This window comes from Mesocricetus auratus, unplaced genomic scaffold, assembly GCF_017639785.1.
Source record: "Mesocricetus auratus isolate SY011 unplaced genomic scaffold, BCM_Maur_2.0 Super-Scaffold_100021, whole genome shotgun sequence".
Taxonomy (NCBI): domain Eukaryota; kingdom Metazoa; phylum Chordata; class Mammalia; order Rodentia; family Cricetidae; genus Mesocricetus; species Mesocricetus auratus.
The window spans coordinates 29,728,572-29,742,061 of NW_024429202.1; the positions used below are offsets into that span (position 1 = coordinate 29,728,572).

The window sequence follows — 13,490 nt, forward strand, 5'->3', positions numbered from 1 at the left end:
GAGAACCCTGGCATAACTTGATATTGGGCAGCACCGCCTTTTACAAAACGGAATAACATTGCCACTCTAAACTTCATCCCAAGCCACAGGTGTAACCCTGGAGTGGTTGGTATTTTCTCTTTAAGCATAAGGCCTTGATGCAATTGAACTGGTTCTACCTTTTCTTTTAAGTGCCTTGTATGTTTCCAGTGCTGGGACCTGAACCCAGGGTGGCATGCACAATGGCCAACACTCTCCCACTGGGCTGCCTCCCACACACAAACATCCTTTAGAAGCCGTGGATATGAAAAGCCCGTTTGCAACCATGAAGCCACCGCCCTAGGAAAGTGTGCGATTAAGTCCTTTGAGTCCCTGTCTTCAGCTCTGCTTCGCTTGGATTTCCCTAGGTGATCCCTTTTGCTTTACAAACATTTCAAGCCAGCATAATCTGACGGCTTCTGAAGCTAGTGTGTTTTCCCTGCTAATACTCTGTAGAAAGATGACTAGGAGCTCCTTGATAGGAGTCTCGTGCTGCCCAACTATAAAGACCAGAGTATAAAGCAACTCTATTTCCTGAGGAACAAGCTTTGGGGAAATATACCACTTTTAGAAAAACTCATTAACCTTTGGAGACATGAAAATTTAGACCCAGTCTAAATCATCTGCAATAAGGTAACGATAAAATAATATTCTGAAAAAAATGACTAAAGACCACGCCAATTTCCATTTACTGGCATTTAAGGCTTTTGATATGATGCTGTGATAACAAAACTAGTAATGAGGCAATGTGTGTGTGTGATCCCTTGTTAGGGATTTTAGACATCAGCAAGAGAATGGGATGGCAGACTGCAGACCCTCCTTCACCCACAGAAACATGGCTTCAAAATCAGAGCATTCAACAGCTAGAGTCCATCCGCGTGCATGGTTCCCCAACTCCTGACTTCTCTCCCTCTGGAGCCCCTGACTTTCTGGCATGCATCCTAATAGTGTCTTTTCTGCCTTGTCTCAATCAAAGTGTGGCCAGGAACAGCAGATACCCAACAGAGGAAAGAACGAAGACCGAGGCTGCAGTACCACATGTAAGCACTAGGGGGCACCCAGGGGACAACACAGATGTTCAGTATCCCCCCCCCACACACACACATACCCCAAGAGTTGGGGTTGTGCACAACAAAATAGAAACTGGAAAATCTTACCTGGGTTACACCCACAAGACCAGAAAAAGAGGACCCAAAGAGCAGTGCAAGACCTGTGTAAGTGCCCCCCAGACAAAAGCCTGCATAAAGTGACAAGGTGGGCATGAAACACACCCTGTCACGTCACCACTAGCTAAGGAGCTACCGGCATTCTCTAGCTGCTGAGAGAGGGAGAGTCGCTTCCTTTAATGACATGATGCTGGTGGGTGAACCACACACCAGGGCAGGCCCCACCCATGACTGGCTGGGCAGCACAAAGAGACTCAGGAGCTTAAAAAGGAGAAGGCTCAGAGGTGGGCGGGAGGAGAAGGAGGTTATGGAAGGTAGGAGCGGTGAGAAAGTGCGAAATACACTGCATAAAACTCAAAGAACGGATAAAAAATGCTTTTTTTTAAAGGGGTCTCCGGCGGCTACAGAGACAGATCTGTGGTTTAACACACTTGCCACTCTTCCAGAGGAACCAGGATCAGTTCCCAGAACCAACATGGTGTCTCCAGTTCCAGGGGCCCATCGCCCTCTTCTGGCCTCAGCTATATAGCAAGTTCAAGGCCAGCCTGGAATGTGAGGCATATAATCTTATAAAGAGTCAATTTGTGTCATCAATAGCAAAGCAGTGAGAGGGAACAGATGCAAAGACAGTAATTCACATGGCTTGAAATTAAGTGATTGGTTTTAGACAGACTGCTGTAACCGTAGGGTGTTTTGAGTAACTACAATGACAGCACAAAGGAAATCAAAAGGGAAATTCACATGACTATACAAAAAGTCAGCAGTAACCAAAGGAAGCAGGGATGTTTCTGCAATGACCAGCAAAACTGATAAAACTTTAGTTAAGTAGCACAGGAAAAAGAGAGGACTCAAAATTAGACAAGGGAGGACATTAAAACTGGTGTCACAGAAGTGCAAGGACTATATGTTGTAAGAGGCTACTACAAAGTTAGGTGTGTGCTAATGAACTGGGTTAGCTAGAAGAAATAATACGTCCCCGTCCCTAGAAAGATGTAACTCACTGAGACAGAACTGCAGAAAAATACACCGGAGCATGACTATAAAAAGCAAGGGAATCAAAGCTGAAAACAAACAAAGTGAAAACCTTGAAGGGCTGGGAAGGCATTCAGTTGGTAGCATGGCTGTCTGGCAGGCATGAACTCTGGGTTTGATCACCACCACTGCCTGAAGCAGTGTGGCAGTATAACGCCAACACGGGGTGTGCAGGCAGAGGGATTCAGGCACCACATCATCCTTGGCTATAATGCTAAGCTTGGGGTCAGCCTGGGTTACATAAGACGCTGTCTAAGATGATGACACCAACAATTCCTTCCTTAACTTCCTTGCAAAGCAAAGCAGAAAGCCCAGGACCAGAGAACTTCACAGAAGAATTCTGGGTAACCATCAAAGATGTGACTGATTTTTCTCAGACTCACACTAGAAACTGACACACAGAGAATTCCTTCAAACACAGTCTGTGAGGCCAGCATTCCTGAGATGAAAATCAAAAGCTTTCCCTCCGGGATCACAAACAGGCAGGGATTCCCACCAGTTGTCAGCGAAACACTGGAAATCCTGGATTGAGCCACCAGACATCCAAGAGTTAAAAGCATCCAAAGCCGGAGGAAAGGAAACTGCATGTCTGTGTTTGTTCCTTCACACCACGCTGCTCCTTTTGACACCCACAAAACTGCGTACATGTACTCCCTCTTGAGACACGGCTTCACCACTGAGCCCAGGTTCCCCTGGAGCTTACTATAGTCCAGGCTGGCCTTAGATTAGAAACCCTCTTGCCTCCTAATGCTGAGATGATAAGTCTGTGCCACTGCGCTCAGGTAAATTTTGTAAAACATGATGCTGGTGTCACACATCCAAGATGCCACTGCCAACCCCCACGTCCTGAAGTTTCCCTCTGACAGGATACAAATTCCGCAAAAACGTACTATAAATAATGAATTATTTCAGCAAAGTTGCAGGATAAAAATATCAACACCTCATCATTTCTGCCCACTAACAATAGCCAATGCCCCCAACCCAACTGTATTTTAACCTCATTCGGTAGACTGCTGAAACCACTTAGGAATAACTTAAGGAAGTGAAAGGCTTACCCCAGGTGGACTATCAAAGAAAACAAGGAGCTGCATACTTGTCAACCCAGCTCTCAATGGCAGAAGCAGGAAAACCCCAAGTCTGAGGCCAGCTTGCTGTGCAAACACAACTCCCTGGGTTCAAGCCCCAACACCCATGTCAAAAAAGCAAGTCCTGGCAGTGCCTGCCTGAAATCCCAGCACTGAGCAGGCAGCCAGGAGGAACTACGGGGCTTGCTAGCCAGCCAGTCTAGCTGAACTGAGAAGTTCCAGGTTCAGTGAGAGACTCTGCCTCAAAGAACAGTAAAGATTAATTGAGGAGGGGACCTCTGGCCCCTACAAGTAAGTAAGCACACACATGCACCCACACACACATGCACAGCATGTACACACACTTACACATACAAGAAACTTCCAGAACGGAACAGAGATGCTTTTTTTTTTTTTTTTTTTTTTTTTTGGTTTTTACGAGACAGGGTTTCTCTGTGGCTTTGGAGGCTGTCCTGGAACTTGCTTGGTAGTCCAGGCTGGTCTCGAACTCACAGAGATCCGCCTGCCTCTGCCTCCCGAGTGCTGGGATTAAAGGCGTGCGCCACCAACGCCCGGCCAGAAATGCTTTCTAATCTACCTTCCCATCTTTCAGACCCACGTGAATGTTCCTACATTGACCTCTGAACCCAAACTTCGTTCAGCTATATGTAGAATGTGTTCATAGAATGTGGTTATCTTTACAAAATAAATATGAAACAAAATCTATTCTGAGTTTTACATTTCAAATCTTTATAAGCTAAGTATATTTCTTTTTCTATTTTAATAAATGTATTTTGTAAGAAGAAAGAATGGAGAAAAAGGAAAGGAGAAGGAAGAAGAGACGAAGAGGAAGGAGGAGGAAGAAAGGATTAAAAGCACCAAGTAAAATCTGCACAAATATGCCTCTTTAATACTTCCTCAAAATGGTGAGAACAGCCAGGTGTGATGTCACACACCTTTAATCCCAGGACCAGGGAGGTAGAGGTATGTGGAACTCTGTGAGTCCAAGACCAACCTGGTCTTCATAGCAAACTCCAGACCCTATCTAAAACAAACAAAAGAAGCAAGCACAAAAAATATCCTGTAAAAACCCCGACTCTTACCTGAATGTAATAGATGCCCTTCTCCTGCGCATACATCATCAGGAAGCAATAATCCAGGTTTTGCTTGGTTCTCCATCTGAAATGAAGTTTCAGTAAGTTAGAAATCAGTCACAGAGTTAGCAAATTCAGACCATGTATGAGCCTCCTCTCTACTGAAACACACAGACAGACTCCAACACATCCAAGAGATGGTCAAAGAGTGGCTTCCTCCCATGAAGCCTTTCTCGCCATGCACTCCTGAGACTAACCCCCCAGCTACCCCATGCACAGAAGGCTCTCCAATGAAGGGAACCGGGGCATCACTGTACACACATCCTCTTCTAGAGGCAGATCAGCATAAAAGATGCAAAAATACCTACCAATGAGCACATTACTGGCCACAGAACTTATGGCTCCATGCATGCTTGGCTAAGGCCCTACTTCTGAGCTACAATCTAGCATTTTCCAGGCTGCCTTGTCCACAAACCTTTTCTTCAGTAATATCTTAATATCTCCTTGAACTAGTGCTTGGCAAAGTCTACTTTAGGGGACATGAGGCTGTGTCTAAAGCTGTGGATTGGATACAGCTAGAGATTGATAATGCATATTAAATGCAAACACATACTATGTGTTAATGTTTTTAAACACATTTAAATCTACATTAGTAATCTTTTTGGTGACTTCCTAGTGGCTAACAGACATACACTAATGAATGCTGAGTAAGAGAAGTGGTCGTCCCAAGCTCAGTTCAGCTAAGCATAGCTCTCAGAATCTGTCCTGTGCTGAACAAGATGGCCTGGACAGTTCGCCGTGGCAGCCTGCCGTCTTCTGAGCATTTCCTAGTTACCAGGGTTGACAAGAAAGCTCCTGCTCACCGTATTCTTTCCTTGGAGTCTCCAAATGTCTCCTTCAGGTTTGTCAGGTCAGGGTAATAGCTTTCAGGAGGGGAGATTACTTCCAGCAGGCCAGAACTAATTTCCTTGGAAAATCTACCAAGAGAAAGGTTAGCTGTATTATTTTAGCTCTGTGGGATTTCATTTGTCTTAATGCTCAGCTTACTGCGTTTAACATAAAATGCATGACTAAGCAGGGCAGCGGAGGAGGAGGAGACGGATATAGTGTGCTAAAATGCAGTCATCACTGACCAGAAAATACAAATTCCTCTACTGATACATTTCAGTTTCCTCTTCCTGTGCTTTTAAAAGACAGTAAATGTCAGAGTAGGAACACTGACTGAAACGTAGCAGATAGATCCTAGGCAAACTGCAGGCACTGCCATCTTTAATGTGATCCATTTTTAAATCTAAGCAAATCAAAGACCCACAGAAAGTGGGGGACTGAAGAAAAAAGCAAACAAAGGAATCTGTCTGCTGACCCAAAATATATTATTTGTGAAAAATCAAAGCTCTTCCATTTGCTCCCCAAGCCTGGAGGCCTGGGTTCAGTCCCTGGGACCCACACAGTAGAAGGAGAGACAACCACAAAGGTTCCTCTGACTCCCCATGCATACTGCAGCATATGTACACATTTACACACAAATCAGTAAATGTGATTTTTTTCTAATTTAAACACAAAGTTCTTCAATATTCAGGAAGCTTCAGTTGCAGGCTGCAGGCTGCAGGCCCTAGGTCATTCCAAACCAGGGTTTTTTAACTGAGGGCTACTTTATCCCTCCTGGGAACGTTGAGTGGGACCTGGAGACATTTTCATTGTCACACTAGTGACACTTCTGCTGACAACTAAATGGGCAGGTGCCGAGGATCCTGCCACACATCCGATTATACAGAGTCCCTACAATCAAAAACCACCCAGCCTGATCCGTGGTCTCTGGACTGAGAAAGCCTTCCTGAGCCTCTAGAGTCAGTCTTCACTAACTAAATGTGGCTCCTTTGCATTCACCTTGTCTCACTCTCGCAAACCTTCACAGGATGCTGTTATAAGCCCGCCTGTGTGCAAATGCCCAGTGTATGTGTGCAAATGCCCAGTGTATGTGTGCAAATGCCCAGTGTATGCAACTGCACTCATCCTGGCCTTGGTTTCCCTGAACATCAAGGAAGCCTGTAGAATTGCCCCTTAGGTTGATGGGAAGGGGAACCAGTCACTGTTCCCTGCTTCTTTAAGGGAACCAGCCTACTTGACAGACTGCCAAGATTGTAGCCCTTGAGCAAATTTTTAACACGTCAGAACGTGATCCTGAAGTATGCACGATGTTTTCTTAAATCTCCATCTTTCGTATTTTGATTAACACAGAGAAATCATTTTGACTGTGGAATTGGCAAATATGGCAAATAACTACTGCTTCTATGTCTTGTCTTTAAGAGTTGTATTTATTTTTAATTACATGTGCATGTGGGTGGGGAATGGGGTCACAGGGCAAAGGTCAGAGCTCCCTGGGGCTGGAGGACCAGGGGTAGTGAATCACATAAAAGAACTGAAACTCAGGCCATCAGCTAGGTGAGCAAGCACCTTTAACTGTTGGGCCATCTCTCCAACTTCCTAAGCCTTTTCTTGTCAATGTGCCCTTAAGGAGTAAAACCAGATAAAATTCACTGAAGAAACCTGTCAGGTCTAACTTTAAAACTGGCAAGTTAATAATATAAAACATGCCGATGCCAGAAACTCCCTAGGCTTTGCGTCTGTCCCTGGTCCACAGGAAACTGGGATGCAATCTTGGCAGGACAGAAAAACATGCTTGGTGAGTAGGGGGTGAAGGATTCAAATGGTTCTGTACAAATGTGACTCTTGCTCTACTCTTTCAAGAGGAAAGACTAGTTGGTAAGTAGTGGTCCGTGCAGGTGCCCTTCAAATCTTTTCTGTGGTGGGATTGACCAACTCACCCACAGACACAGGGGTTTATATACAGGCACTCAATGAGACTGTGAGGGTCACCCACCAGACACAGGGGTTTATATACAGGCACTCAACGAGATTGTGAGGGGCTGTTGACACTGATGAACCGAGAAATGAATTAGAAAGGAAGGTGTTTTCTTTTAACACAAAGCCAAAACTAATAGTGATGAAAACAGTCCCATTTCTGTGCTTCAGAGACTTACTCTTTCTCCAGGTTGGCTATGACGCTGTGAACATAATCAAGATCTGTCTGGGAAAGAGAGAAAAAATATTATAGTTTTTATTTCACTTTACAAAAAAATATTTTTACATTATGTGTGTATTGGCCTGCGTGATGTATGTATTGTGTGCGTGTGTGTGTGTGTGTGTGTGTGTGTGTGTGTGTGTGTGTTGCCCTTGGATGCCAGAAGAGGGCATCAGATCCCCTGGAAATGGTGTTACAGATGTTTGTAAGCCATGGTGTAAGTGCTGGAAACTGAACTCTGGTCTTCAGGAGCAGCCAGTGCTCTTAACAGCTGAGCCTATTTCACACTGTTAGTGCCAAAACCCACAGTGGGGCAAAGGATGACTCGCACACGAAAACACCATTTTAACCTTTTAGACACTTGTTCTATGAAACTGCACCTGTAAATGCCTTAGGCACTATCTACTACAGTAAGCAAATGTGTAAGTCTTATTATTTTCAGTCATTGATGTTCAGTTTACTAGAAAAACTGAGCATGAAGCAACTCCTATTTCTCCCGGAAATCCAAGCTCCTAAGTGGTGGATGTGCAGAGTGGCAGAAGGAGCCTGCTGCAGGCAAAGATGCCAGTACTTAGAACCACGAAACCAAACCGGGGCTCAAGATTTACCTCGCAGCTGCCCGCCCGCCGGCCCGCCCACCCGCACAGCCTGTGTGTTGCTTCCCTGAGCTTTAATTTTCTCTTTCACTAAAAAAGGGGGGTGGGGTCAGGATGGAAGAAACCTTAAAGACTGTATCCAATAAACCTATATTGTAAAAAGCAGCATTATATTCTATTGACACCGAGAACTCAAACCAGGAGGCTAGTAACCACAGTTAGAAGGGCATGTTTCAATTATAAACCATTAAAGACCCAGGCTGAGGATGCAACTCAGGGGAGCCTTTGCCTTACATGAACCAAGCCCTAGGTTTGATCCAGAGCAACAAAAACAACAACAGCAACAACAAACTCACAAACCCTGAAAGTCCGATATCCTTATCTTAGCGAGGGTTACCGTTGCTGTGATGAAACACCATGACCAAATCCAAACTGAGGAAGAAAGGATTTATTTGGTTTACACTTTCACATCATTGTCCATCACTGAGGGAGGGCAGGGCAGGGGAGGCAGGAGCTGATGCAGAGGCCATGGAAGGGTGCTGCCTACTGGTTTGCACCCAGAGGGTTTGCTCAGCCTGCTTTCTTATAGAACCCAGGACCACCAGTCCAGGGCTGACCCCACCCGCAAGGGAGTGGGCCTTCCCCATCAATCATTAATTAAGAAAATGCCCTACAGGTTTGCCTACAGCCTGATCCTTTTGAGACATTTTCCTCAACTGAGGCTCCCTCCTCTCCAGTGTGACTCTAGCTTGTGTTGAGTTACCATAAAACTAGCCAGCACAATTCTCTACCCATTTTAAATGAGGTGACAACTTAAATATGGTCAACTATTAAGACAAATCAATGACATATAAAATCTGACCTATGTTATGAAAGTTGCCACACATTTAATGTGTATAAGTAAAAAGAAACAGCTTAACACTGGAAGTAATAAAAAACATTAAAAACTAATATGCATTTTTGTCCAACTTTAATGTCTATTAATTGAAATTTCAACTTGTATTAAGCTTATCGACTTAAGAATAAAGTATCTGCATAACACCACATCCTTCAGTCTTAAGAAGGAAGGTCAGAGACACAGCACTGACCAGGAACAAACCCCTCCCCTCCCCCCAGGTAATATCAAGTGTCAGGGATCCATTCCTTCAGTCATCACTCACATGGCTTTACCAAAGCGTTTCTGAGGCTAGGACTGTAGCCGAGCATGGTTTACATAGACATCAATAGGCTGAGCAACATCCTGAAACCCAACTGATAAATACTTGATGAGGCAAAGTGGACACCTGTCTAACACAAAAAAATCCAAGGATGCAAGAGCCGGTCCTCTCCTCCCAGCAGGCTGACCTGAAGCAGAGAACGCAGGTTTGCTACGAGAGCTCTAAGTCAGTGTATGAGCAAAGGGTCCACACCGGACAACACATCATCCTTACCTTACTTATTAATGTACTAGCAGAAGATTTGCAAACAGCCGTGACTGGTGTCCTTTTATGCAAGAGAACTGAACCTTTCTGGTATCTACTGGAGACTGGGAGGTGGTGTGGAACGCCTCTGAAGAAAGCTCAACCTACGATCAGTCTAGAAGCACTGGGCCACACTAGCCAGATCTGTCCAATGGGACTTTTCCTGGCCCCTCCCTCAGTGGCGGGGAGCATGGATGGGCACCGAGAGTTGCTCAGTGTAAGTAAGAACATCATTTTGTCTAAATTTTGTTTTATTTCAGGTCTGTGGGTATTTTGCCTGCATGCATGTCTGTGCACCATGTGCATGTCTGGTGCCTGCATCAGATTCTGTAGAACAGGAACCACAGATGGCTGTGAACCATCACGTGGGTGTTGGGACTCAAACTCGGGTCCTGCAAGAGCAGCCAGTGTTCTTAGCCACTGAGCCATCTCTCAGGGTGCCTAAGATACTTTAAACAGCGTGTGGAAACTGTTGTAGAAGAAAAGGAATCAGTCAAGTCTGTGAGCTGAACACTGGGATGTGTATATTCCAGGACAGCTGGGGATTTGAATAGGCATGAAAAGCAAAGACCGCAGCACTCGGGATGCAGAGGCAGGCGGATCTCTGTGAGTTCAAGGCCGGGCTGGACCGACAGCCTCCAAAACAATACAGGGAAACCCTGTCTCGTAAAAAAAAAAAAAAAAAAAGCAAAGTCGGGCTGGAGATGGCTCAGTAAGCACAAGGATCAAAGATGAAATCAAATGGGGAAGAGGAACAAGTACGGCAGCACACACCTGAAATCCCAAGGTTAGGGATGAACGGGACCCCTGGGTCTCACTAGACAGACAGATTCCTGGTCTCTGTGTCTTTAAAAACACTGCGTGTTCACAGAGAATGCCTGGCTTTGATCTCTGGCTTACACATGACTTTTAAATCCAGGACTTGGGAGGCGGAGGCAGGTGACTCTCTGTGAATTACAGACCATCTTAGTCTACAGAGTTCCAGGCCAGCTAATGGGGAGGGGAGGAATGAAGGAAGGAAAGATATCAAGCAAACAAAAACAAAAACAAAAAAACTCAGCAAGAGATATGTCCTCTATGTGTTGAAGCACGGATGAGTCATGGAGACACATCACATGAAAGAAATCACAATGCAGGTACAACAGCGCTTACAAGAAATATTCCAAAGGGAAAACTATGGGAGCAGAAAGTAGATTTCATCAGCGGGCTCCGGCTGATCAAACAGATGAATGGGCTTTCTTTGTAGGGCTGTGAAACTGTTCTTAAACACACTGGCATGACGGCAGTCCAGCTTGCCCTACATGGATGAACTGAATGGTAATCACACAAAGCCTAAGGCAGTAAGAGACCCCGCATTTCACACCGCACACAGAACCGAGAAGGACCGGGCCGCTCAGACCCATTGCGGGTAGATACCCAAAAGCGGTATAGATACAAGGGTGGGCCTAAGAGGTGATGACATCAGCAGAAGTCTCAAGCTCCTTTAGCTGCCAGGAAAATTTCAACTGGCAATCTCAAAGACCCCAATATTTGGAGAGCTGCTTCAGTGAATCCCTTCCCTTAACCCAAGGCCATATGGAGAGGATGTCTCTGGATTCACAGTTCTGGGGGGGAGAATTCAGATGCCCTAGCATCTTGAGACACATCCCAGGAGGCCCATTCTAGTCTCATCTTGGGGACAGTGACTATAATGACATAACTATTAGCACCTAGGTAAGACAGAATCAAAGATAAGAGGTGAGGTCGTCACTCTGTGTGACTGCCATCTGAAGAACTTGATCCAACAGCTGGCATGGTAGCCCAGTCACAAAACTGACCTGGTCACTTTCAGAAGCACCAGGGAAATTCAATTGAGTCTTCATGCTCCGCCTTAGAACCCACTCCAGTGTTCCTACCCCAGTAGAGAGGTACATATCACCACATGTCACAGACACACAGCCCAAAAGCCTTCCAAAGACCCTGCCTGGAGACAAGACTCCCAGCTCCACATTCTACACTACAGCTCTGGGCCATAGCTGTCTGAACTCAGACCGTGTATACCAAACCACCCCACAGCTGCACCCTGAGAAGTCATCTTCAAAGTACAGCCTCTCCACCCATTTATCCCGAACAGCAGCTCTGCCTAACCTGGGATAGCTCAGCTCACGTCATTCTCCAGCTGCAGGTGACAACCGTTGTGGTTATGAATGCTTGAGCGACAAGCTGCCACCACGAACAATCGGTAAGACACCTAAGCAGAGACTTTATTTTGTCTACAATGTCGCCAGATGGCCCTTCCAGCAACACCTATAAAGGCCAGGAGAGGGAGCTGTTTCCCAAACCACAAAAACAACTCCAGGGACAGAAGGGATCAGGTGCATTTCCAAACCCTCACCCCTCCCCCTGGCAAAGCCTACTGAAGTTCCAACACGGAACTCTAAAGAAACATGCCTGTCAAAGAATTCGGAAGACTCCTCACATGAATATGCAGAATAAAATTCTCACAAGAATATGCAGAATAAAATTCTCACAAGAATATGCAGAATAAAATTCCCTGGGCCTGGTGAGTCAGGTCCACAGTTTAGTTATTATCTAGAGGCTGATAGTGCAAGACCCACTTAAGCAGCTTAGTAAGACCCTGTCTCAAAACACTAAGAGTCGCAGTGTATATGCCAACATGCAGGTACTGGCAGAAGGGGTCACCGGTGAATTCCAACCCAAACTGCCAAACTTAACAACAAAAGAAAAGTCCTGAAGACAGATAAGAGATCTAGCACATGTAAAAGAATACCAATACAGCTACTGCAGATTTCTTAGCAGGAACCCTACAAGCCCGGAAAATGAAATAATACATCCAAGGAACTGAAGGAGAAAAAAATGACAAAAACACCCAGCAAAGCTGCCTTTCAGAAACTGGAGAATCGGGACTGGTGAGGAGGGCAGTGGTAAGACAACTTGCTGCCAAAGTTTGAGTTCAATTCCCAGAGAAAAGGAGAACCGACTTGTGGAGAGAACACACCCGCAGAGGTCACTCTCTGATCCCCACGTGTGTGCAATAGCACATGCGTGCCCACCCATACCGCTACACAACACAAATGTCTATACTTTATAGGAAGAAATGGAGAGGAAGTTCATCGTTTTACAGGACTTGCTAGGATAAGTTCTTTAAGTTGGGATAAAAAGCTTCTAATAATTAGGGGCTGGAGAGATGGCTCAGTGGTTAGGAGTGCTGGCTGCTCTTCCAGAGGAGCCTCCTGGGTTTGAGTCCCAGCATCTATCTACACGGTGACTCACAACTGCCTGTGACTCCAGTCCCCTGGGATCAGACACTACTTTTGGCCTCCTCCGGCACTAGGCATGCAAGTGGCGCACAGACATCCTAGTGGGCACAACACCCATATGCCTTTTAAGGCCTCTAATAGGACAGAAGATATCAGAGAACAACCTTGGCGGTAAACAGCTGCATTTGGCATTGTCTCTAGGGCTGTGCTGGCATTTACAAAGCAACTCAGCCCTTAGCACAGACTTTATTGACGACAGTGAACATAAGCTGTCAGGAGATAAACATGGGGAACAAGGTGCGGGCGGGAGTACAGGCGCAGAGTTGTCTGTACACAGCCAAAGTTTATCAGGTTGTACTGTGCGAGCCTCACAGGCATTGCAGAGCACACACAGGAAACAAAAATAGAAAGTATTCAAAGCACCCGGCTACATGAAACCACAAAGGAAGGCACAGAGTGCCAGCCGAACCAGAAAACCATGAGAAAGATGGCAGGAGTCCTTACCTATCAGTAGTGTGGCTGAGTGGACTGAAATAATCTCTTCCCCCCTCTCCCTCTCCCCATGCAACAGTATCCTGCCTCAGTTTATCTTCAGTTACACACACAGAAAGTGAAGAGATTTAACAAGATGCCCCAAGCAACTGGAGATCAGAACCTACATCTACTTTAGTAAACAAAATACATTAGAATTAACTATTAACAGTCAAAGGTGGTCATT

General features: G+C 45.5%; 1 protein-coding gene across 3 annotated transcripts in view; it reads right to left on the minus strand.

The window, feature by feature from the left end:
- The window catches only part of Mgat4a (alpha-1,3-mannosyl-glycoprotein 4-beta-N-acetylglucosaminyltransferase A), a 106,682-nt gene that overhangs the window by 11,538 nt on the left and 81,654 nt on the right, over positions 1–13,490 (minus strand). For all 3 annotated transcript variants that reach the window (XM_040729613.1, XM_040729612.1, XM_040729611.1), the window contains exons 6-8: positions 7,416–7,462; positions 5,238–5,351; positions 4,384–4,459 (exon numbers count right to left, since the gene is read on the minus strand). In XM_040729613.1, the coding sequence (XP_040585547.1) occupies positions 4,384–4,459; positions 5,238–5,351; positions 7,416–7,462 (237 nt within the window). The remainder of the gene's footprint in view (positions 1–4,383; positions 4,460–5,237; positions 5,352–7,415; positions 7,463–13,490) is intronic.